Below are 25,758 nucleotides of genomic sequence, written 5' to 3'. Positions count from 1 at the left end.
TCCCCAGCTGGTCTGTAACTCGGCATAACAATGACTCCCCATGCTCTGAATCACTTCTAACCTTCCTCCTCATGGCAACTTGTCCCAAAGACCTCCTCCTTAGCCAGGTGAGTGGCTAATGATGAATTAACTCATAAAAATTCTGTCATATCCAACAAGGGGTAGATGAGTTATACTCTTAGGAGTATATTTACATTTTAATAAAACACATAGCAACACAATGTTTTAGGCTTAACTCAAAAGAACAAAGTGTAGTACAGGGTTCTAAGGCGGTGGGGGAGGCTTGTGAGGGGTGGAGCCGTGGTGGGACCTGGGCAGAAGTGGGTGGGAGCCCAAACTGGAGTCACACCAGAGACGGGGACCGTTCACTCCTTCTAGAGGTCTCCTCCTCCCTTCCTAGGGTACTGCCATTAAGTCATTCAGGTCGATGAATTCTCTCTTTGAAAATCCAATGATCTTACAATCGTTTACAATTACAGTCATAGGTTTTGATGAGAATCAAATGGAAAGATGCAATGTGAAATGTAAATGACTGTAAGATTATTGGATTTTCAAAGAGAGTATTTATTGATTTCTTCCTGACACGTGCCTGAAATAGATCTTTTCTTAATTTTAATATTTTAAAAAATTAATTATTTTTTTGGTCACACTGCAAAGCATGGGGGAATCTTAGTTTCCTGACTGGGACCCAAACCTGTGCCCACTGCAGTGGAAGTGTGGAGTCCTAACCACTGGACTGCTGGGGAAGTTCCTGGTCCTTGTCAATAGCATTTTTATTTTTGTGGCTCAGGATGTAATAGGAGTGTTACTTTGGTGCATGGACCATTTCTGGAGGAAAGGGAGGCCTAGTCCTCACGCAAATCCGTGTGCAGGATTTGGGGTGGGGTGCCCAGAGAGGTGGTGGAAAGGCTCCAAACACAAACCTGACTCATGTGGCAATTTTATTTTTGCTGATTCTAAGGAGGGAGGTGTCTCAAGTCATGCTGTCCTGTCGGCTTGGCCCTATTCCAAGGGACCCCGCTCATTCCTTCATGGGGAGGTTCTGGGACTCCACCCCCTAGTTTGCTTTGGTATAAAACCACTGGGATTTCCCTAGTGGTCCAGTAGTTGAGAATCTGCCCTGCCAATGCAGGGAACACGGGTTTGATGCCTGGTCTGGGAGGATCTCACATGCCATGGAGCAACTAAGCCTGGGTGCCCCAACTACTGAGCCTGTGCCTGAGAGCCTGTGCTCTGTGACAAGAGAAGCCACCGCAATGAGAAGCCCGAGCACCGCAACTAGAGGGTAGCCCTCGCTCGCTGCAACTAGAAAAAGCCCGCGAGCAGCAGCGAAGACCCAGGGCGGTCAAAAATAAATTAAAATCCGAAAAAAAACCAGAAAAACCTCTGATGGTTAAGTGTTAGTGTCACACTTACAGAGGGTGGGTTCAGACTGTGCCCCATTCTTGAAATTCTAGCCCCGTTGCCTCAAAGAGCTCAGAAACAATGAAACAGGTCCAGGCATCAGGCACATGAGAAATGCTCAGAAGAGCTGGCGGGTTACATCTGCAGTAACCTGATTCCCTAGTGTGTGTGACCGGGCCCCGCTGCTCGACTCTTTGTCCTTCATTTTCCTCATCAGCAAAGTTAGGGTGATAAAGTTCATCTCCTGAGGTCCTGGTGAGGAGGAGATAAGTCCACTCAGGTCCTGAATTAACCCCCGCCCATGGGAGGCAGTGTTGCTGGTGGCTGCTGAGCCTTCCAGGCTGAGCGCAAGTGTGGGCAAAGGATTCTTTCTTCAGCAGGGAGAAAGTGAGTCACATGTCCTGAGTGTGAGAGAGTAGTTCCCCAAGGTTTAGGGGAACTCGGATGCCCTACCCATTCCTACATCCCTTCCATGACAAATCCTCCCTGTCTGCACTCCTATTCTGGGTCACATGCAAAAAACGAGTAACACACCATACCACAGCCTCCACCAAAGTGTTCACTGGATCAAGTAGCACCATGAAGAATCAAGGGAAAGGCAGGAAGCTGAGGATTCTAACATCTAGGTCTTGGATTCTGAAACAAATGACCCTGCCTGGCACGTTCTGTACCATGGACCAAAGTCTCCTCAGATCCCTGGGGAGTTGCGCCAGCCCGCGCATTCTTGCCCAGGTCAGGGGCGCCTTACCTTTAGGCTAACGTGGTTGGTCTCGTTGGACTCCAGGGGAAAAATGTCTTCAGGAGGAATGTGGGACCACTTCTTCTGACGAAGCGCGTGTTCTCTCTTATATTTTCTGTGAAAGGAACACAACCAACCCACAGGCTTTTATGATGCTCTTTTATTATGTCATTCCATTTCTGACCATTAGTTGACATCTACAGCTCTGATGGGGGGGCTTCCCTGATGGCCCAGCAGATAAAGAATCTGCCTGCAATGCAGGAAACATGGGAGACTCAGTTTGATTCCTGGGTTGGGAAGATCCCCTGGAGGAGAACATGCAACCCACTCCAGTATTCTTGCCTGGAAAATCCCACAGCCAGAGGAGCCTGGTGGACTACAGTCCACGGGGTTGCAAAAAGATTCAGTCAGGACTTAACAACACAGCTTCTTCAGCCTGAAAATATGTAATACTTAACTAAATGCTTAACAACAACAACAACACTTAAATATTTAACTAAACAACGACAACAGTACTTAACTAAATACTTAACTAAACAACAACAAAGCCTCTTCAGCCTGAAAGTACGTAATAGAGCGACTTTGAAATTTCCCATAATGTATTAATAAAAGAGCAGGCATAGCTATTTCCACCTACAGAATGCTAATTCTATGGTCATTATACAGACTTTATTTCAATTCCCCACAATAGTTCAGATGAGGATACTGAAGCCAAGTAACATGTTTAAGTTGCTAATAACACAATTAAGATCACACAACTGGTTAATCTCAGAACTGAGATTTGAGTTCACGTGTCTCAGGAAGACTCCCTGGAGGAGGGCATGGCAACCCACTCCAGTATTCCTGCTTGGAGAAACCCATGGACAGAGGAGCCTGGTGGGCTACAGTCCATAGGGACGCAAAGAGTTGGACATGACTCAAGCAACTTAGCACAAACACATGCATGTCTCTGATGGCAAGCTCTAATTCATCCGCTCAGTAGTCGTCTGCCTTAGATAGACTTTTCGATGCAGAATGCCTTTATAATCTTAGCTCTGTCCAGAGACTTCCTGTGAATGTATACTATCAACAGGCATCAGATGCCCCGCTCTCACCCACCCCTCCGCCTGAGAGATGAGCACCGCAGGTTAGCCGGCAGGTACCTGAGCACCAGGAGAGCGATGAGAAGCAGCAGGACCACTGTCCCCGCGAGCGTGAAGACGGCAATCATCAGCATTTGAGGGCCTGTGGCAGAAAAGACGGTGAAAACTACGCTAGGAAGGACCCCTGAAAAGAGAACAAATGCATTTCACAAGATTCTAGTTGTATAGGACAATTTCAGCAAGTGGAAAAGGAGAGATCTTTTAAGATACCTGTTTCTTAGAGAAAGACAAATGTCATATGATAACACTTGTATTTGTAATCTAAAAAAGCCAAAATGATACACGGACTTCCCTAGTGACCCAGTGGTGAAGTGGAAGACTTCACCTTCCAATGTAGGGGATGTGGGTTTGATCCCTGGTTGGAGAGCTAAGATCCCATATGCCTCGTGGCCAAAACCCAAAACATAAAATTTAAGTAATATATTAAAAAATTCAATAAAGACTTTAAAAATGGTCCACATCAAAATGATCTTGAGAAAAAAAATTTTAAAATGATACAAATGAACTTATTTACAAAATAGAAACAGACTCACAGACCCAGAAAGCAAACTTACAGTTACCAAAGGGGAAAGGTGGGAGGGAAGGATAAATGAGAATGAACATATACACAATACTATATATAAAACAGATAATCCACAAGGACCTACTGTATAACACAGGGAACTCAATGTTCTGTAATAACCTACATGGGTGAAGAATCTGAAGAAGAATGGATATATGTATATGTACAACTGAATCATTTTACTGCACCCCTGAAACTAACACAATATTGTAAATCAACTATATGCCAGTATAAAATAAAAATTAAATTTAGGGGTGGGTTGGGATAGGGTGTGGGAAGGAGGTTCAAGATGGGTGGCACATATATCTACTTATGGCTGATTCACTTTGTTGTGTGGCAGGAACCAATACAACACTGTAAAGCAATTATCCGCCAATTAAAAATGAAAAATTTTTTAAAAGTAGGAAAAGTAGGAAGTACTTCAAAAGTAGGAAGTCAAGACATACCTGGAGTAACAGGCAAATTTGGCCTTGGAGTACAAAACGAAGCAAGTCAAAGGCTAACAGAGTTTTGCCAAGAGAATGCACTGGTCATAGCAAACACCCTCTTCCAACAATACAAGAGAAGACTCTACACATGGACATCACCAGATGGTCAATACCAAAATCAGACTGATTATATTCTTTGCAGCCAAAGACGAAGAAGCTCTATACAGTCAGCAAAAACAAGACTGGGAGTGGACTGTGGCTCAGATCATGAACTCTTTATTGTCAAATTCAGACTTAAATTGAAGAAAGTAGGGAAAAACACTAGACCATTCAGCTATGCAAGCTGCGCAGTTAGTCACTCAGTCGTGTCTGACTCTTGCGACCCCATAGAAGGTAGCCTGCCAGGCTCCTCTGTCCATGAGATTCTCCAGGCAAGAATACTGAAGTGGGTTGCCATCTCCTTCTCCAGGGGATCTTCCCGACCCAAGGATCGAACCCAGGTCCCCTGCATTGCAGTCAGACTCTCCAACTGAGCTACCAGGGAAGCCCCCATTCTGGTATGACCTAAATCAAATCCCTTACAATTATACAATGGAAGTGACAAATAGATTCAAGGGATTAGGTCTGAAGGACAGACTGCCTGAAGAACTATGGATGGAGGTTTGTAACATTGTACAGGAGGCAGGGATCAAGACCATCCCCAAGAAAAATAAATGCAAAAAGGCAAAATGGTTGCCTCAGGAGGTCTTACAAATAGCTAAGAAAAGAAGAAAAGCTGAAGGCAAAGGAGAAAAGGAAAGATATACTCATTCGAATGCAGAGTTCCAAAGAATAGCAAGGAGAGATAAGAAAGCCTTCTTCAGTGATCAGTGTAAAGAAATAGAGGAAAACAATAGAATGGGAAAGACTAGAGATCGCTTCAAGAAAATTAGAGATACCAAGGGAACATTTCATGCAAAGATGGGCACAATTAAAGACAGAAATGGTACAGACCTAACAGAAGCAGAAGATTTTAATGGCAAGACTACACAGAAGAACTATACAAAAAAGATCTTCATGACCCAGATAATCACGATGGTGTGATCACTCACCTAGAGCCAGACATCCTGGAATGCAAAGTCAAGTGGGCCTTAGGAAGCATCACCATGAACAAAGCTATGGAGGTGATGGAATTCCAGTTGAGCTATTTCAAATCCTAAAAGATGATGCTGTGGAAGTGCTGCACTCAATATGCCAGCAAATTTGGAAAACTCAGCAGTGGTCACAGGACTGGAAAAAGTCAGTGTTCATTCCAATCCCAAAGAAAAGTAATGCCAAAGAATGCTCAAACTACCACACGATTGCACTCATCTAATATGCTAGCAAAGTGATGCTAAAAATTCTCCAAGCCAGGCTTCGATAGTACGTTAACTGTGAACTTCCAAGTGTTCAAGCTGGTTTTAGAAAAAGCAGAGGAATCGGAGATCAAATTGCCAACATCTGCTGGATCATCAAAAAAGCAAGAGAACTCCAGAAAAACATCTACTTCTGCTTTATTGACTATGCCAAAGCCTTTAACTGTGTGGATCACAACGAACTGTGGAAAATTCTGAAAGAGATGGGCATACCGGACCACCTGACCTGCCTCCTGAGAAATCTGTATGCAGGTCAAGAAGCAACAGTTAGAACTGGACATGGAACAACAGACTGGTTCCAAATTGGTAAAGGAGTATGTCAAGGCTGTATATTGTCACCCTGCTTATTTAACTTATATGAAGAGTACATATGTGAAATGCCAGGCTGAATTAAATACAAGCTGGAATCAAGATTCCTGGGAGAAATATCAATAACCTCAGATATGCAGATGACACCACTCTCATGCCAGAAAGCGAAGAAGAACTAAAGAGCCTCTTGATAAAAGTGAAAGAGGAGAGTGAAAAAGCTGGCTTAAAACTCAACATTCAGAAAACTAAGATCATGGCATCCGGTCCCATCACTTCCTGGCAAACAGATAGGGAAACAATGGAAACAGTGGCTGACTTGATTTTTTGGGGGCTCCAAAATCACTGCAGATGGTGATTGCACCCATGAAATTAAAAGATGCTTGCTCCTTGGAAGAAAAGCTATGACCAACCTAATAGCATATTAAAAAGCAGAGACATTACTTTGCAACAAAGGTCTGTCTAGTCAAAGCTATGGTTTTTCCAATAGTCATGTATGGATGTAAGAGTTGGACTATAAAGAAAGCCGGGCACTAAAGAATCGATGCTTTTGAACTGTGGTGTTGGAGACAACTCTTGAGAGTCCCTTGGACTGCAAGGAGATCCAACCAGTCCATCCTAAAGGAAATCAGTCCTGAATATTCATTGGAAGGACTGATGCTAAAGCTGAAACTCCAATAATTTGGCCACCTGATGCGAAGAACTAACTCACTTGAAAAGACCCTGATGCTGGGAAAGACTGACAACAGAGGGTGAGATGGTTGGATGGCATCACCGACTTGATGGACATGAGTTTGAGTAAGCTCTGGGAGTTGGTCGTGAACAGGGAATCCTGGCATGCTGCAGTCCATGGGGTCACAAAGAGTCGGACACGACTGAGTGACTGAACTGAACTGATGGAAAAATGAAAATAAATTTTAAAAATTAAATTTAGAAAAGATATCCTTCTTTTTTAATTTCTTCATTGGTAATAGAGATGCTGCATCTTTGTTCTGTGAAGAAAATTGTTTGGAATGTGCCTCCAAAGCGGCATTATTTCAGTTACCCTTATAGTTTATACATTTTTTTCTTATGGGAGGGCTTCACTGGTGGCTCAGATGGTAAAGAATCTGCCTGCAATGCAGGAGACCAGGGTTCGATCCCTGGGTTGGGAAGAACTACTGGAGATGGGAATGGCAACCCACTCTAGCATTCTTGCCTGGAGAATGCCATGGACAGAGGAGCCTGGTGGGCTATAGTCCATGGGGTCGCAAAGAGTTGGAAATGACTGAGCAACTGACACTTTCTAATGGGAATCATCGAATGTTAGAAGATAAAATAGTTTCCAGCACAGAATTTGGATGGGAAGACTATCTGATGTCTTTGAAACTGATATACCTAAGGAGGATTCATAAAGGAAGAAACTGACAACTGGTTTTCAATTCAGAGAACAAATCAGAGGAAAAGTAGGTCAGTGTGGAATGCACAGTAAATGACAGAGTTGCCTGCTGGTCCTTTCCAAGCTCAACCCCGTCATTGAGGGAAGTTAATGGGAAGTGTAAGGAATTTGATTTTTCAGTATGTAGGTGAAGCTGTATAGATGAAGGAGTTTGAGAGATTCACAGAAGAGTAAGTAAATTCAGGAAAATGTGGATTCAACCCAATGAAGCATTGAAGCAGAGTTCTGCATGGGCAGAGGACTAGAATGAGAAGGACAACAATAATAAAACTGTATAAGAAGGTCATTGTTCACACATGCCTCACAGGCTGCCTCTTGAATCCTCTAACTTCCTATTCTATTCAGAAGGCAGAGGGTTCAAGAAGAAGAAATAGGATGGACTCCAAGCAATAGACAGTGTATAAGAAGCTAGACGATAATAGCAATATGGTGAAGAAGACAGGTATTTTTCTTATAGCAAAAATATGAAAGATAGTCAAACTCCAAGGATAAATGTTCAAGGAAGGTGTAGTCTAAAAATAAAACTGTAAAATATTTCGAGAATTTGGCATTTAAAAAATCCATTTGTGTGCACGTGTGTCACAAAGGAGAGACATTGGAGCTACACAGAGAAATGTTATTCTGACACACTGTTGGGCCTTAGAAAAATAATAATAATGAAAATATTTAATGATTTTCAATTTAAAGAATCAACTTACAGGTAAATGACAGAAGGCTTCCTGTGGCTAGCAAATAAATATTATCAGCCCTGACAAATAAAAGAAAAATACAGGAGAATTTGGGAGGTGAGAAGGAGGTAGAAGGAAGGATAGAGACATGAACATCTTCATCTTACAACTTTGGGAAGCAAGAAGCTTTATACATGTTTGATAGAACTCCAGGCTTATGCATATTAATTAAAATTACAAATGTAAAATTATAAACACTAAATGTATTGACAAAAAGACAGAACTATATTGAGAAAAGCTTAGAGAAAAGTATGCCTAATGAAAATGAACTAAATTTTAATTTATCAATACAAGAAATAGGTAACATCTAAATCTCATAAATCAAGAAACACATGCATATAATTTAGAAATATGCAAAAAACTAAGCAGAACGGACAAGACCAGGGATGCACAGAGGCGGGACTAGGTACACTCACTTTCTGTTATGAATATTTCTACTCTCAGATTTTAAAATCATGTGCATGAATTTTTCTACAATAAAAATAAAACGAAAAAAGTCATTTTATTAGTAGTGTTCACATCTTTTTTTTTTTTTTTGCATCTTTGAACATAAATATTTGTTCAAATTAAAACTTTTTTCCCTAAAAATTGATTAGTAATGTGGAATTACTTACTATTCATTGCGGAAAGCCTTGGCCAAGCCAGCTGAGGGCAGAGCGTCCTGAGACTGTCGCTCAGGAGACACTTGGCTGGCCTGTCTAGTGATAGTCAGGGTTATACACAGTTGTACTTCAAGTTGCACGGATGAAGGTCTGGCCCTGTCAGGGCTTTCATGACATGATGGGACCTCACCTCAGGTAGGTAGGTAACCATCATTATGACCCAAGCATGTGTGCTCTAAGGCAAAAGGGGAGAATTTAGAGGTCAAGCTCACTGACCACCCCTCAGCCTGATGACATCAAGTATTCCTTGCTTGAAACACACTGAATACATTCCTTGAGTTTCCTGTAGTAAAATGTAAATGGAATAAGACTACTGTCTCTGTGTTCATTCTGCCAATTGCCAAACCTAGTTTTCTATAGGAAAATTTATGTCAAAGGGTGGATAGAACACATATTAAGGATAGGTGTAGCTAAAATAGAATGGAATATTTTCAGTGTTTTATCAGAACTGTAATATCATTCACTGGGCAGAGAAGTAAAGTCCATATTTACAAATCTGGCACATCTTATTCAGACAATAAGTAAAACAAAACAAAACTAAACTAAATAAAACCACAAGCTAATTGCATAAACCATAGAATTTACTCTCCTCCAAAAAACAACTTCAGGGAAAGGAAATTCACGAAGGATCTCTTACCCTGGCCTGGAATATCATTAGGAAGTTTGTGGTTCTTCCAGATGAAGGTGGGGCTCTTATCCACAGGGCTAGTCTGGTTCACACGGGTGTCATAGGTCAAAAGAACCTTGTACTGTGTCGGGGCATGAAAGAGAAGAAGGGTGAACAGATAAAGACACTTTAGAATGACTTCTGATGAGATTCACCATCCTTCTCAGTGACATTTGAATTTTTTTTAATTAATTTTTATTGGAGCATAGTTGCTTCACAATGGCGTGTTAGTTTCCACTGTACAGCACAGTGAATCTGCCATATCTATTTCTCAGTGAAACAAGACAAATGATACACAGCTGGGAACTAGTTAGGATCTACTTGGTTCTCATCATGAACACTATTAGGCCGAATAGTTTTCTGTTTTTAATGACCATACATTATGCTTGCCCAGTAGACATTCTCTGGGTCTTTAGAGAACTCAAGTCTTTCATTTTACAAATGTGAAAACAGAGGCAAGAAAAATTAAATGGCTAGCTCTAAGTCACATGACAAGGGAGGCACCAGTGTTTTCCACAATATTAAACTGCTATTAAAAACGATGGCTTGAGAAAATACACCATAGTTAAAATTCATTATATTTATACATGTCAAGGGGCTGCTAGAGAATTCTACATTCCTTAAGTTCTATCAATTACATGATTTTTGAATCTCTTCTATCTCTATGCTGTAATGTGCTTTCTTATAAAAAGTTTCTTTTTGAGGCAAGGTGACAATAGAAATATTAATATATCCTTAAATTACTGCTGCATATATTGAGTCAGTTTTGTAAGAGACATCTCCAAAATGATCATCCTTCTAAAATTCACCACTGCTCCCTCAAAACATGCTGGACCAAAGTTTTACATTCTCAAAACTACACTCTTAACTTGACAGCAGAATATAAACTATATTACATAGTAATATAATAATATGTATTATAGTCACACACAATACTATACCAGATGTATATATAGTGTGTGAATATAAAGCATAACATTACACGGCTATTTTTATGTGCCTGAAGGATCAAACAATTAACGATTCTCATGAGATTGCAGAGGGAGAGAACAGGGAATGTTTCATTGAAATTTTTAGTTTTGGAAATGAATAAACAATTCTTAGAAAAAAAAAACAACCACCAAAAAGAAAACCTGTAATTTTCTCATTGGTACCCCATCAATAGTCTGGTCTTCATATCAGTGTTTTCTGGGTGGGTATATTTTATATAGTAAATAGAGTGGCTATTCTGAATAAGAAGTTCTACGGGAGAAAATGTTTAAGGAATATGGCCCATAGAGGGGCATAATTGTAAATCTGAAATTAACTTGTAGATTCTAAATATAACTTCTCCTAGTCCTTCTCTATGACTTGCCTTTCAGGATAACCCTCCTCACCCAGTCACCTAATCCCAAGTTCTTGATAAGAACATACTTTGCTGGTGTCCACAGAGGTGTACAGAAGGTACATGGTATTGTCAATATCCCCACAGGCATCCAGAGTCACAGGACCCACATGCCCTAAGGCAAAATCAGAAACAGTTAGAGACCATCACTGACGTCCTGACTGAAAGACCAGTTACATCCTGACACGGGGCATAAAGCAGATTCCGATTGTTCTATTTTACTGAAAAATTGTTGACCTTAATGATGTAATTAGAAGGCATTGGTTCTTGGCTCTGAGATCGCTGAAGGATATTTCTATGAGAGACGCTATTTAGAGAGAAGGAGAACTCCCTTTCACTGCATTTAGGATGATGACACTAAATGTAATTAGTCAGGAGATTTCTCCTGATGATCCGAGACAAGTTTTTGCTGAGAGTATTAACTAGTGGCACCGCGTTTAAGTCATTGCACAACCTAAAGTAGATTGCCAAAAGGTCAAAATCCCTTCACTATCACTTAGCTGAACACGCTGAGAAAATTAAGTTCTTGGAGCCTCAGTTTTCTCATCTATGAAATTTTAGCCACATAGCATGAGTCTAGGAAATGGTCGGTTAGGTTAAAAAAAAATTACCAAGTATCAACAATTTCACATGGTTCAAAATAAGAGCTAGTATTGTTTACTGTACCAGGCTCTGTGCTAAGTGCCTTATATGCACTGATCATTTTAATCCTCCTAAAACACCACAACACACAAATTGTTATTATCTCCATTTTACTGATGAGAAATCTGAGGTCAGGGATATTATTTAATTGCTCCAGGTTATAGGTACAGCTAGCAGGTGGCTAATTACTACTAATGATCACAGAGGTGCAAGTAAAAAGGTGGGGGCCACTGTCTTTGCATCTTCTCACCCCTGTCCATTGCTGATATGACTGTCCCCCACTGCCGACGTGACTTTCTAGGAATGTAAAGGGTTGGTGCCCTCTTTGTTTCTCTCTTTTCCCCCTGGAGAGCCAGGCCTTGAAGACTGCAACATTCAATCAACTTCATACACGGGGGAAACTAGAAAGTGACTACACATGCCTAGGGGAAGTCAGAGACTCAGAAAACCTGAGAAGACCTCAGGTTTCCATGTCAGGCTGATCCTCAGCAGAGATGGCCTACAACAATAAAAACAAAAAGCAAAACCAAGTAACAGGAAACCCTGAGAAGGAGAAAATTCACCATTTCCCAGATGATTTTCAGGATTACCACATTATTAGATTTGAATGTCCAGTTTTCAACCAAAATTATAAGTCATATGAAGAAACAGGAAAATATGATTTACTCAATAGAAAAAAATAAATAAACCAATGGAAGCTATCCCTGAGAAAGTGATGGTGGGTCTACTAGAAAAAAGGTTTTAAAACAACTACCTTAATGCTCAAATACCTAAAGGAAGACATGGGTAAAGTCAGGGCAGTGATGTATGAACAAAATGGAAATATTAGCAAAAAGATAGAAATCATAAAAAAATAAATTCTGGAACTCAAAAGTATAGAGGCTAAAATGAAAAATTCAAAGGCATATTTGAGAAGGCAGAAGAATAATTAGTGAACTTGAAGATGAAAAAGAAAGTGAAAGTGTTAGTCACTCAATTGTGTCCGACTCTTTATGACCCCATGGACTATAGCCCAACAGGCTCCTCTGTCCATGGAATTCTCCAGGTTAAAATACTGGAATGGGTAGCCAGTCCTTTCTTTAGGGATCTTCCCAACCCAGTGACTGAATCCGGGTCTCCCTTATTGTGCACAGCTTCTTTGCTGTCTGAGCCCCAGGGAAGCTGGAACTAGAAGAAAGGACAATGGAAATCACCAAATCTGAAGAAAAGAAATAAAAAAGATTGCAGAAAAGTGAACAGACCTTAAAGGACCTGTGGAATACCACTAAGCAGACCAACACATGCATTGTGGAAGCCCCAGAGGGAGAAGAGAAAGAGAGAGAAAATGGTAGAGAAATAATGGCTGAAAATGTCCCAAATCTGATGAAAGATATGAATATAAACATCCAAGAAGCTCAACAAATGCCAAGTAGAATGAATTTAAAGAAATCCATGCCAAGACACATCATAATCAAATCGTCCACAGCCAAAGACACAGAATTTTGAAAGCAGCAGGGAGAGAAGTAATTGATAACATATAAGGCAATGGCACCCCACTCTAGTACTCTTGCCTGGAAAATCCCATGGGTGGAGGAGCGTGGTAGGCTGCAGTCCACGGGGTTGCGAAGAGTTGGACATGACTGAGCAACTTTACTTTCACTTTTCACTTTAATGCTTTGGAGAAGGAAATGGAAACCCACTCCAGTGTTCTTGCCTGGAGAATCCCAGGGACGGGGGAGCTGGTGGGCTGCCGTCTATGGGGTTGCACAGAGTCGGACACAACTGAAGCGACTTAGCAGCAGCAGCAGCAGCAAGAGATATTCAGTAAGATTATAAAGCAGATTTCTCACTGTATATTCTGAAGGTTAGAAGGCAGTGGGCTGATATATTCAAAATGCTAAAAGAAAAAAATATCAACTAAGAATCTGTTATTCAACAAAGCTGTCCTTCAGAAGTGAAAGGAGAGTAAGATATTCTGAAATAAATAAAAGCTGAGAGATTTTTACCAACCAATCTTCCCTGCAAGAAATTCTCAAGGGAGTCTAGGAGGTTAAAATGAAAGAACACTAGATGGTACCTTGAAGCCATAGGAAGAAATAAACATTTCAGTAAAGGTGAATCAGCAAGCGATTACAAAAACTAGTATTATTATAAAAACAATGTGTTATTCCACTTTTTCTTTTCTATATTACTTAAGAAATGAATATGTTTAAAAAAATTAGTCTAAAACTTGTATTATTGTAACTTTGATTTGTAAATCTACCTTTTGTTTTTGACAATCTAGGAGACTAATACTTAAAAAATAATTAGTTTACTATTTGGACACAAAGTATAAGGATGTAGTTCTGCAACACCAATGTCTGAGAGGGATGGGAATGGAGCTATTAAAAGAGCAGAGTTTTTGTATTTATTGAGGTTAAGCCAGTATAAATTCAAATTAGAGGGTTATAATTTTAGGATCTAATCCCCATGGTAACCACAAAGAAAACAGCTAAAGAACACACATGAAAAAAATTTAAACATTTCAGTGTAAAGAAATAAATACAAAAGAAGACAGTAATGGATAAAATGGGGATGAAAAAGCTATGCAGTATATAAAAAATAAATAGCAAAATAACAGAATAAATCTCTTTATCATCAAGGAGATCCAACCAGTCCATCCTAAAGGAAATCAGTCCTGAATATTCATTGGAAGGACTGATGTTGAAGCTGAAACTCCAATACTTTGGCCACCTGATACAAAGAGCTGACTCATTTGAAAAGACCCTGATGCTGGGAAAGACTGAAGGTGGGAGGAGAAGGAGACAACAGAGGATGAGACGGTTGGATGGCATCACTGACTCAATGGACATGAGCTTGAGTAAATCCTGGTAGTTGGTGATGGACAGGGAGGCCTGGCGTGCTGCAGTCCATGGGGTCGCAAAGAGTCGGACACAACTGAGTGACTGAACTGGTCAGTAATTATTTCAAATGTAAATCGATTAAATTCTCCAACCAAAGATAGAAATTGGAAAATTATGAAAAAGTGATCCAACTATTTGATGTCTATAAAGAGATTCACTTTTGATCCCAAGACACAAATAGTTTGAAAGCAAGAGGATGGAGAAGGATATGCCATGCAAGTATTAACCAAGAGAGCAGAGGTGGATATACTGACATCAGATAAAACTGATCAGACTTTTAATCAAAAAAGTTTATAAGAAACAAAGATTTTCACTGTATATATTAATAAAACACTCAATAGAGCAAAAATACATAAACAAGTACAAACATTTATGTACCTAATAACAGACCAACAAAATATATGAAGCAAAAATTGGCACAAAACTGTTCTACAATAGTGGTGCCAGTGGTCACGGATCTGCCTGTCAATGCAAGAGATGCAGGAGACCCAGGTTTGATCCCTGGGTCGGGAAGAGCCCTCAGAGTAGGCAATGGCAACCCACTCCAGTATTCTTGCCTAGAAAATTCCATGGACAGAGGAGCCTGGTGGGCTACAGTCCATGGGATAGCAAAGAGTTGGACACAACTGACCACACATGCACTGCTTTATACAATAATAGTTGGAGATTTTAACACTCCACTTTCTCCAATGAATAGGATAACAAGATAGAAAATATGTTAAAAAATATAGAGGACTTGAACATAACAAGAAACCAACTAGACATAATGACAAATATAGAACATTCTACCCAACAACTGAACTTTTGCACATTTGTTGGCTCCAGTTAAGTTAAAGGTATTTAACGGTTGACCCATCTATTGCCATACCCTCTCTTTACTGTCTACAGGGCGCATATTTGGAGAAACTGTAAGTAAAGTGTAGTTTGCTCTTAGGCAACTGGTACCTTCAAAAGTGATGTTCCTGAAAGCATGAGCAAATTTAGAGGTGGTAACATCTTCTCCATTTTCAAGAAATATCTTCAGCATATGTCCAAAAAGCAAGACTCCATCCAGGTAGGCAGCAGCAAAATCATTTTTTGCCTAAATTAGAAAGGAAAAATCTTAAAATGAGTTCAAAAAAAAAAAAAAAAATAAGATTCTGGTCTTGAACTCCACTCATGTGGAGTCATCCCAACATTGTTGGGGTCAAGCAGGATAACTGGAAAGGTAAAAGAATATTAATGGAATTGCAAGGATGGGATTAAAGCAAATTTTGGAAAAACTTTCCTTGGACCAGGGCTCTTTCTCATCCCCTTATCACAATTCTGTCTTCTCTTGGGATCAATAAACTGTGAACACTGCCTTTAGGGAAGGAACTAAAAGTGGCAGTGCTTCCTCCTTCCCATGATGGTAAAATATTTTATTTCAACCAGGAAGAACAACATACAGCATTTCTCATACACAATTATGAGAATTTTCAATTCTCATAAGGTTTTATATAGAAATAACGTTTTCATTTAAGAATAAAAGAGAACAGCAACAAAAACAACCCCACTGCCTTTGAGTAGCGTGATGCGATAGGAAGAGTTTTGATCGGCTGATACCACTGTATTTGCTTTGGAGAGAGTCCTGGTTGGGTGTTAAGGGCAGACACAAATGTCTGCCCTGGTGAACATAAGAAGGGGTCGGGACTCCTCTGCCTCTGTGGCAGTTGTGTGGTGGTCTTTACAGAATTGGGCTGGATTGAAAGCTCAGTGCCCCTGAGGCCAAATGAGCTCAGACAGTTTGGCCCACCCACCTGTAAAGAATCAGACTTTTGCCTAAGCCTAGCAGCTGTGCAAGTGAAATCTGAACATGACACCCAGAAGTATATTTGTTAGAAAACATGAAAAGGGAAAAAGGAAAACATCTCTCATTGGCTTCAGTGTCTTTTGCTGAAATCATCTTTTCATGAAATGAAAAGCATCAGTTAAGACCCAGCCCCTGAAGGGGTACAGCCCCAAATTTTGGCAGGGTTGCAAAACAGAGGGCTTAGAATTGCCAGTCTAGGCAAAATGGTGATTTTCTCAAAGGTCCCCAACTTTCCTTGCTGCTCTTTGGGCCTCGTCATCCTAAAGTTGTTTGAGGGCTTTGGGACTGACCGCCCCTTACTCCCTCCCTTCTCCAAACCTGCTCTCAACCGTGTGTGAGGCCAGAAAACATCCAGTGACTTCAGCTGCGTTAAACTGCAGTGACCATCAAAATCCAATGTGGTATTAGAGTCTGGGGTTTTGCATTTAATCAAGACATTAATCATTTAATGTCCAATTGGAGGCTCTTTTTCTGGGACAAATGCTAAACCAGATGGGATGCTGGAATAAAAGAAATAAACCAGGCCTCTCCTGTACAAATTCGGATGATAATCAACCTAATGACAATAAAGGACTGCGTCTTAACCCGGGAATATGTATCTTTAGAGGTAGAGCTCTGATACCAGGGCCAGGGACGTGGGGAACTTCATCCATTCTACATTGTCTAATATGTACCTCCCCTAAGTTAGCAGGGCTGCTTCTGATCATCCCGCAACGTCGCTTCTGTTTGGATGTTATAGCAGCCTGCAGTGTGGTGCTGGACTACAGCCTAGCACAGTGACATATAGAAAGAGTTTGATTTTTTGCAAATTTATTGATTTATTTTGGGCTGTGCTGGGTGGGTCTTCATTGCTGTGTGTGGGCTTTCTCTAGTTCTGACACGCGGGAGTGACTCTCTAGTGGCTGTGTGTGGGCTTTCCACTGCGGTGGCTTCTGAGCACGGGCTCTAGAATTGCTGGCTCAGTAGCTGTGGTGCACCTGCCTAGCTTCCCCCATGGCATGTGGAGTCATCCTGGGGCAGGGACTGAACCCGTGTCTCCTGCACGGGTGGCCAGAGTCTTAACCACTGGACCACCAGGGAAGTCCTAGAGTTTTAATAGCAAGAATCCTGCTATTACACATAATTGGCTCAGTTAACATTTGCTGAGTAAACTGGAACCAGTGGAGGAACAATTTGCTCATTTTAGAATCTGGGTCCTAAATGGAAGAATGGTATCTTACCCCTGCCAGAAGAATAAGAGTATATATGTCTATGAAATTTACCAGTGATAGATTTTTGGAGGAGGAACTATTTGAGACGGAGTTTTCCGGAGGCAGGGTCAAAACAAGAACATTTTTCATGTAGTCAGGGGCTGTGACATTGTCCATGAAGTAGTGGTCACTGGAATAAAAAGCACAAGTTTCTCATGAAAATCAGATTGCTGCAAAAAATGGAAATGGAACTCCTACCGATTCGTACATCAGCTTTGAGATAGTTTAAAACATTTTTTTTTCCCCTGCAAAACTTTCTACTTTCCCCAGATAAGTTTATTTTTTTATACACCTGCTGCCTTGAATAGCAGAACTTAGGTGCTGTGGTTAACAAACATAAATGGAAATGGAAGATCATAATACAGATACTTGTTTTTTTTATAAAGTTTATATGAATTTTAATATTTTTAAAATAAATATTTTGATAGGTTATTCTGAAATTAAAATAAACATGATGGATCTAGAATATACTAACAAACAGAGGTTCATTTGTTTCTTTAGCAATTCACTGCAGCTAATTCTTTAAAAAGAAAGAAGATTTTGGGGGAGCCCTGGATATGTAAGCTTGTTTTCAAGGTTTAATGACTCTTGGCTGATACCTGCATTTTCTCTGACACTGTATGCTTCTTAACATTAGCTAACTGGTCCTTGTATTCTCAATTCCTGGGCTTCCCAGTTGGCACTAGTAGTAAAGAAGCCACCTGCCAATGCAGGAGACATAACTCGCTCTTGCAATGTGGGAGACCTGGGTTTGATCCCTGGGTTGTGAAGATCCGCTGGAGAAGGGAAAGGCTACCCACTCCAGTATTCTGGCCTGGAGAATTCCATGGACTGTATAGTCCATGGGGTTGCAAAGAGTTGGACACAACTGAGCGACTTTCACTTTCACGTTTGCTGTTTGGGTTAGAAAGATCCCCTGGAGATCTGGCAACCCACTCCAGTATTCTTGCCTGGAGAATTTCATGAACAGAGGAGCCTGGCAGGCTACAGTCTATGGGGTCATAAAGAGCTGGACACAACTGAAGCAATGCAACAGTACACATCCTCAATTCCTAGACACATCTGGCACATTGAGGACCCTCGATGCTGTATCTATTTATTTTTAAGAAATTTATTTATTCGGCTGTGTTGGGTCTTAGTTGAAGCATGAGGGATCCTCATTGCGTCACATGGATCTCTTGCTGTGAAGCACTGGTTTAGCTGGTCTGAGGCATGTGGGATCTTAGTTCCCAGATCAGAGATCGAACTCGTCTCCCCTGTATTGCAAGGTGGATTCTTAACCACTGGACCACCAGGGAAGTACCTGCTAATCATTTTAATGTTTTAATCTGCAAATAATATAACATACTTGAACTGCTGTTAGCCAGGATGACCATCATTTAATATTCAAATGTAGGTGAATATATCTATGTGCTGAGGACTGTGTTGAAGAGTTTGTTTATATTACCACACCTCATCCTAAAGGACCCTTATAGATATTTTTATTCTCACTTGATAAATGAGAAGACTTAATCTCAAAATGCTAAGTAATACCCAAGAGGCAAACGAAATGAAAGTGTCAGAATTATAATTTGAAATCACAAGTTATGTCTAGTTTCAAATGAATCTCATATGATCTTCCCGAAACACAGCCAGGTGTCCTTAGGGAATAGTGATAAAAGGAGGCCAACACTTTGGCAGTAGATAAGGAGTTTCTAAAAATAAAGTTACACCAAACTGGTTCCACTGAGGCCTCCTTCCAGGAGGCAAAGCAGTCATTGAAAGAGGCTATCAATGTGGTTGCAGGAATAAAGTGTTGATAATTCTGCCCTCTTTCTTGTCTTCTGCAGATAAAAGGCTCAGCTGACTATATTATCTTCAGAAACTAGATATGCCTGCAGTTCCCATGCTTCATCTTTCTCAACACTGAGACAAGTACCTTCAAGGTGTCTGAAATGACTAATCAGATATGATACACTGCGGTAATAGCTTCTGCTCTGAATACAGACAGCAAATGATCAATGATCCAGACAGGTAAGTGAAGTCATATGATTCAGCCGATGGAGCAAGAGACACAAGATATACTAGCAACGCCTTTTTAAAGCTTAATCTGACTCAGATATTACCTTGGCACTTTTTTTTTTTAATGGGTTCTCCATAAAACTGTAACTACATTAGAAGATGAGTGGTAAAAAAGCAGGGATGTGATAAAAGATGCTTTCTGTTCTCCAGAATTTTCTCCCCTTAGTGCCAGTGAAGTGCAGGGGAAAATTACCACCCAGTGACTACACTGCAGAGGGCAAAGAATAATCGCGTCAGTCAAATTCACTTAATGGGAACTTCCCTCTTACCAAAGGTGGCTGAAGGAAAATAATCTAGGACCAAAGGCCACTAGCAATCAAAGGCACAGATACAGCCCATGTTCCCAGACATATGACTGGGATATTAGCTGATCTATTGCTGCCTGGGAAAAAGACCTTATGATCAGGCTGGAGACCAGGATCTTTGTTGAATGGGCATGTGGGTTTAATGTTTTGTTTTGTTTTGTTTTTAAATAAAACTTTTGTATTTATTTACTTATTTTTTAGTTTTTAAAATTTTATATTGGAGTACAGTTGATTAACAACGTTGCGTTAGCCTCAGGTGTACAGCAGTGATTCAGTTATACATACACATGTATCTGTGCTCAGTCGTGTTAGACTCTTTTGTGATCCCAAGACTGCAGCCCACCAGGCTCCTCTGGCCATGGAATTTTTTCAGACAAGAATACTGGAGTGGGCTGCCATTTCCTCCTCCAGGGTATCTTCCCGACCCAGGAATCGAAACAGTCTCTTGTGTCTCCTGCCTTGGCGGGTGGATTCTTTACCACTGCGCCACCTGGGAAGCCCATACGTGTATCTATTCTTCTTCAAATTCCTTTCCCATGTAGGTTGTCACATAATATTGAGCAGAGTTTCCTGTGCCACATGGTAGAAACCTTTCATATGGTCCTTAGACATGATAGCGATATCAAAGGTATACATCTCTGCTAAGGCTATAATGAATTAAATAAGAATGATAAAGAAGAAATTAAACATTGGTTAAAATATTATCTTTATACTGAATCCCATTTAAGGCTATGAAAAACACGAGAAAAGAGAATATCTTTTGGAAATCCTTATTTTCTTTCTGAAAGGAGAGTTCTTCCAAATATTATACCTACTTGAATAAATCCACTAGAATAATGACGATGTCTTCAGCCACTGCCCGGTTACCCCTGAGGTTTTGGATGGTTTCCGGTCTACCACACATAACAATCACTGCAGGAGACAGAGCAAGACAGAGAGAAAAATATACAATAATCTGTTCCCAAGCAAGAAGGGAACCATGTGATTGAATCTGAACCCAGTAAGTCTATGCTACATTCATGTTTTAAGATTAACACCAATTCCTAAAATTTATTCCCCCCACCCCGCCACATTTTTTTTTTTAACGGAGTCAGAGTAGAGCTGCATGGGATCTTAAAAAGGATCATCTAGTCCAGGCTTCCTTGGTGGTCCAGTGGTGAATAATCTGTCTGCCAACTCAGGGGACACAGGTTTGATCCCTGCTCTGGGAAGATCCCACATGCTGCAAGGCAACTAAGCCAGAGGGCTACCACCCCTGAGCCAACGCCCCAGAGGCTGCGAGCCACAACTACTGAAGACTAAGTGTCTACAGCCTGCGCTCTGCAATGAAAGGAATCACCGCAATGAGAAGCCTGTGCCCTGCAACTAGGGAGTAGCTCCTGCTTGCCCCAACTAGAGAAAGCCCATGTACAGCAGTAAAGACCCAAGACAGCCAAAAAATAAACAAATATTAATACATATAACTTTAAAAAAGAATCATCTAGTCCATTTCCTTAATTTTACTGATCTAAGGAAACTATAGCCAAGACGCCAACGAGATAAAAAAAAACTGGTAGACGACAGAAACAGCTCTGATAATCAAGTATTTGCGTCTGTTTAGTGCTTACTCCACTACATAAGGCTGGAGTAGTTACAAAAACTATTTCCATTAATAAATGAAATGCACTACCCACATGTAGGGCTTCCCTGGTGGCTCAGAGGTTAAAGCGTCTGCCTGCAATGCGGGAGACTTGGGTTCGATTCCTGGGTCGGGAAGATCCCCTGGAGAAGGAAATGGCAACCCACTCCAGTATTCTTGCCTGGAGAATCCCATGGATGGAGGAGCTTGGTGGGCTACAGTCCATGGCGTTGCAGAGTCGGACACGACTCTACACTTCACCTTCACTTTCACCCACATATAAAGTTGTTGGAAAATATATAAGTTAGTGTGAGCATTAATAAAATCTTCCTAAGCACCTTTCCTTGGGTTTTGCTTGCAGCTTCTTAACTCAGAACTCAGTGACAGAGTTCCAATCTGACTCTCTAAGCTCTCCAACGCATTGTAACCAGATTTCCGAAATGCATGGCTTGATGCTAAGATGAGTGAGTTGGGAGACACTTCATTAGATCTTTTCCTACACTGTGTTGTCCAGTTGAATTTAAAACATTTCAGGGACATGAATCATTTTATATTTCTTTTTTCCCATGTCTTGTTCAATGTTTTGCAAATGGTAGGTTCTTAATATGGCAAATGCTTGATAATGACAGCAAATGATATTTTGAGGGATACCAGGAAATCCTGCCAAGCAAGAACCTTTCCTGGTAGAAAATTTGACAGTTGATTCCTGATATATCCTTATTTGTAAAAAGAATCCTTAACACATAAGTATTCCGATATATTCTTATTTGTAAAAAGATTTCTGTGGAGGGTGAAATAAATCACTGAATTACTTGGTGAGAATGATTTTATACCATTCACTTTTCATACTTGGTCTATAAATGAGAGATCACTGAGCAAGTGAAATAAAGAGAGAATAAATCCAAGTGAAACAGTCTTGGCCTATCTTATAATTTTGCCTAAGGCTGGATATCAATAAATACGTCCTGTTGGTTACTGGGGAAACAGGATTCAGAATATTTGAGGATTCGTCACAGATTCAACAGTATATTAGATTGTGGCGAACTTTTTTTTTTAATTTTATTTTTTAACTTTACAATATTGTATTGGTTTTGCCATATATCAACATGAATCTGCCACAGGTATACACGAAGCAGTTTATTGGGACTTCCCTGGTGGTCCAGGGGCTAAGACTCCACGCTCCCAACGCAGGGGCCCTGGGTTTGATCCCTGGTCAGGGAACTAGATCTCAAATGCCACAACTAAGATCTGCTGCTGCTGCTGCTAAGTCGCTTGAATCATGTCCGACTCTGTGTGACCCCATAGACGGCAGCCCATCAGGCTCCCTTGACCCTGGGATTCTCCAGGCAAGAATACTGGAGTGGGTTGCCATTTCCTTCTCCAATGCATGAAAGTGAGAAGTGAAAGTGAAGTCGCTCAGTCGTGTTTGACTCTTAGCGACCCCATGGACTGCAGCCTACCAGGCTCCTCCATCCGTGGGCGTTTCCAGGCAAGAGTACTGGAGTGGGTTGCCATTGCCTTCTCCAACTAAGACCAGGCACAGCCAAATAAATAAATGTATTTTTAAAAAGCAGTTCACTGATAGTGTGGATTGTGATATCACTTTGGTTCATAAAAGCTGGCTTTTAGCCTTATCATTACCTTCAAGAAGCTGATATATTTTAAAAATTTATTTATTTATTTATGGCTGCACTGGGTCTTCCACATGGGCTTTCTCTGGTTGTGGTGCAAGGGCTTCTCATTCTGGCAGCTTCTTTTGTTGCATAGCCCAGGCTCTAAGAAGCGTGGGCTTCAGTAGCTGTGGTGCTTGGGCTTAGCTGCCCCATGGCATGTGGAATCTTCCTGGACCAGGGATCGAACCTGTGTCTCCTATTTTAGCAGGCAGACCCCCAACTACTGGACCACAAAGGCAGTCCCATGTTAATATACTACTTTTGCTAATTTCTCCAAGGATAAGGTTTGAATCTGCAAAAGGAACCATATAATGGAGTTGCAAGCAGCTACAGACCTTCCCAAACACACAAAATATACAGTATGATGACAGCTCTGGGGGTAGATTTGTCCAAATCACTCATAGGGAGGCGATGGTTGTGAGGAAGTAGCCGGCAAAAAAACGATCTTGCTTCATGTCCTCTTACCATTGCTTTTCCTGTTCTGATCCATTAAGATGTCCTGAAACTCGGTATCTCCTCTCAACATCTCCTTGAAGCCTAGTTTCTGAGAAAAATAGGAAACTCCAGCCTCCAGAGCATTGAGGTACCTAGAACAGAAACAAAGAGAAACTCTAAGCAATCAGCTTAGTTTCTTCATGGCTTTCCATGTCGTTTGCTCACTGCTTACAGATGTCTCCAGGGGACTTGTTCATCTAAAATCCATTGCCTCTGTTAACACAATGGACAATACACATCACGATCCCAAGGGTTAGGATGAATGTTTCAGGAGGAGTATAGGGACAGTTTCAGGGGATCTTCATGTATTCATACAAACAGGAGGTATTTCCCAGATCCCTTCTAAAGGCTTCTTGCTATTTGCTGAAGGAAGGCTACTCTGTTCTCATCCCATTATCACACAGAAATTGAAACTTTTGAATCTATAGTACAAAAATTCAGAGCTGATAGGAGTAATTTTTCCTCCTGTGTGAAACTGACTTCTGTTCAGTTTCTAAGTTCTGAACTTCAGTTCAATTCAGAAACTTCAGTTCTGAAGTTTCTAAGATGATGCCTTAGTATTGATTCTTACAGTTCCCTAGATGTGTGTTCTCAGGGGTACCCTATTTTAGTCCTCCGCATGCTTTGGTGGAGAGAGACTTCAGGTTCCTTCAAGTCATTCTTTCTGCCACCTTTGCTGGAGATGTGTGAGCTCTGTAGTTTCATTTTAGCAATGGTGCCTGATATTCTGTTCTCTCCAACAGTCTGATTCCTCTGAAAAGCTGTGAGAGAAATGATTTCTAACCTGTTGTGTAGGACAGGCAGAATGCATATTCTCTATCATGTCTGATTTCCATGCTCCTTAAACAGAGATCATGGTACTTGTCCTCTTTTCTACAGAGAGTTTACTGTGGGGAATTGATAAAACTAACATGAAAGTACTTTCAAAACTGCAAAGAGTGTCACACATGCAATGTATGTCGATTATATTAATGACATCATGTTTCTTTCGGCCCCTTTGCCTTTACTTCATCAAAGCTGTATTTATTGCTACTTCACTTATGCCATTTGGAAAGAATTATGAAAATATTTAGTCAATGTATTTACCATTACATAGACACACTTTATGTCAATCACACTGAGGCAAGGAAAACAGATCATTGTTAACTAACAGACTCTATAAGAAAAGGCAACTTTTCAAAAATATGTTCAAAAAACATCTATTCAGAGTTCTCAAGACATATAACACACTCTATACAATTCATTTTTATTATAATGAAACATTAGCTGTTGCTGTTGATTTATTTCTAAGTGAAATTTCAATTTGACCTGAAGTTAAGGGGTACCTACTTCAGAGAACTGTATTTAATAGATCTAGTTCAAACAGGAGTAACAAACAGCCTTATCTAAATATATTTATAGCTTAGGAATGAAATCAGTTAAACATAAACTATGTATCAGTTGCATGTAAGAAAGTGGGTTGGTTTCCATTCCCAACGCTGTTACTTCATGGAACGAGCATCTGATAATAACTAGGGGTCTGCTGAGAGTTTATGGTTTCTCTCCATGGTTTATGGCTAAATGTCAGAAGGATATTAATGGTCTTGCTTACCAGAAACAGTCCTCAGTCTCTGTACTATTCTTGAAAACATACGCAGTGTTCCAGGAAAAAGGTTTGAATTGAAATTTGACTTTCCAAAAGTCAACCAAAAAGTACATCAGCTTCCGAGCTGGAGACATCATCCTGGTTAAGGTTTCTTTGTAGTCACATGACAATCCAAAACTCCCAGCTGAAATCATGGGATAGTTTAAATCTGTGTCAAGGCTGTGCCAAGAGGTGAGAAATAAACCAATATCAGGATTAACTTAAGTAGCACAAGTAAGATCCTTCTTTAAGCTGTTTCAGCATGTGGGTGGAAATGACAAAAATGAAATAGGGTCATTCAAGCAGGTATTCGACTTACATAGGTCCCTCTCACACAAGTGAATTTAAAGAATATTTACTGAACATATGCTACATTCTAAGCATACTCTGGAAGTTGTCTTATATATGTGGCTTGGTTTCCAGGTGGTGCTAGTGGTCACCTCCCAATGCAGGAGACATGAGAGACGTAGGTTCCATTCCTGGTCCCTGGAGAAGGGCATGGCAACTCGCTCCAGAATTCTTG

General features: G+C 40.6%; 1 protein-coding gene across 3 annotated transcripts in view; it reads right to left on the bottom strand.

Annotated features, from left to right (window-relative positions):
• Window positions 1-25,758, bottom strand: part of GUCY2C (guanylate cyclase 2C) — a 100,985-nt gene that overhangs the window by 32,297 nt on the left and 42,930 nt on the right. For all 3 annotated transcript variants that reach the window (XM_086401913.1, XM_086401912.1, XM_086401911.1), the window contains 9 exons: window positions 25,203-25,415; window positions 23,582-23,703; window positions 20,641-20,737; window positions 17,472-17,589; window positions 15,324-15,459; window positions 10,884-10,969; window positions 9,441-9,552; window positions 3,286-3,367; window positions 2,153-2,258 (listed from right to left, as the gene is read on the bottom strand). In XM_086401913.1, coding sequence (XP_086258039.1) covers window positions 2,153-2,258; window positions 3,286-3,367; window positions 9,441-9,552; window positions 10,884-10,969; window positions 15,324-15,459; window positions 17,472-17,589; window positions 20,641-20,737; window positions 23,582-23,703; window positions 25,203-25,415 — 1,072 coding nt within the window. The remainder of the gene's footprint in view (window positions 1-2,152; window positions 2,259-3,285; window positions 3,368-9,440; window positions 9,553-10,883; window positions 10,970-15,323; window positions 15,460-17,471; window positions 17,590-20,640; window positions 20,738-23,581; window positions 23,704-25,202; window positions 25,416-25,758) is intronic.

This window comes from Bos grunniens, chromosome 5 (genome assembly GCF_055505025.1).
Source record: "Bos grunniens cultivar Pamir isolate PY7600 chromosome 5, Bosgru_T2T1.0, whole genome shotgun sequence".
NCBI lineage: Eukaryota > Metazoa > Chordata > Mammalia > Artiodactyla > Bovidae > Bos > Bos grunniens.
This window is presented reverse-complemented; position numbering and strand designations above follow the sequence as displayed.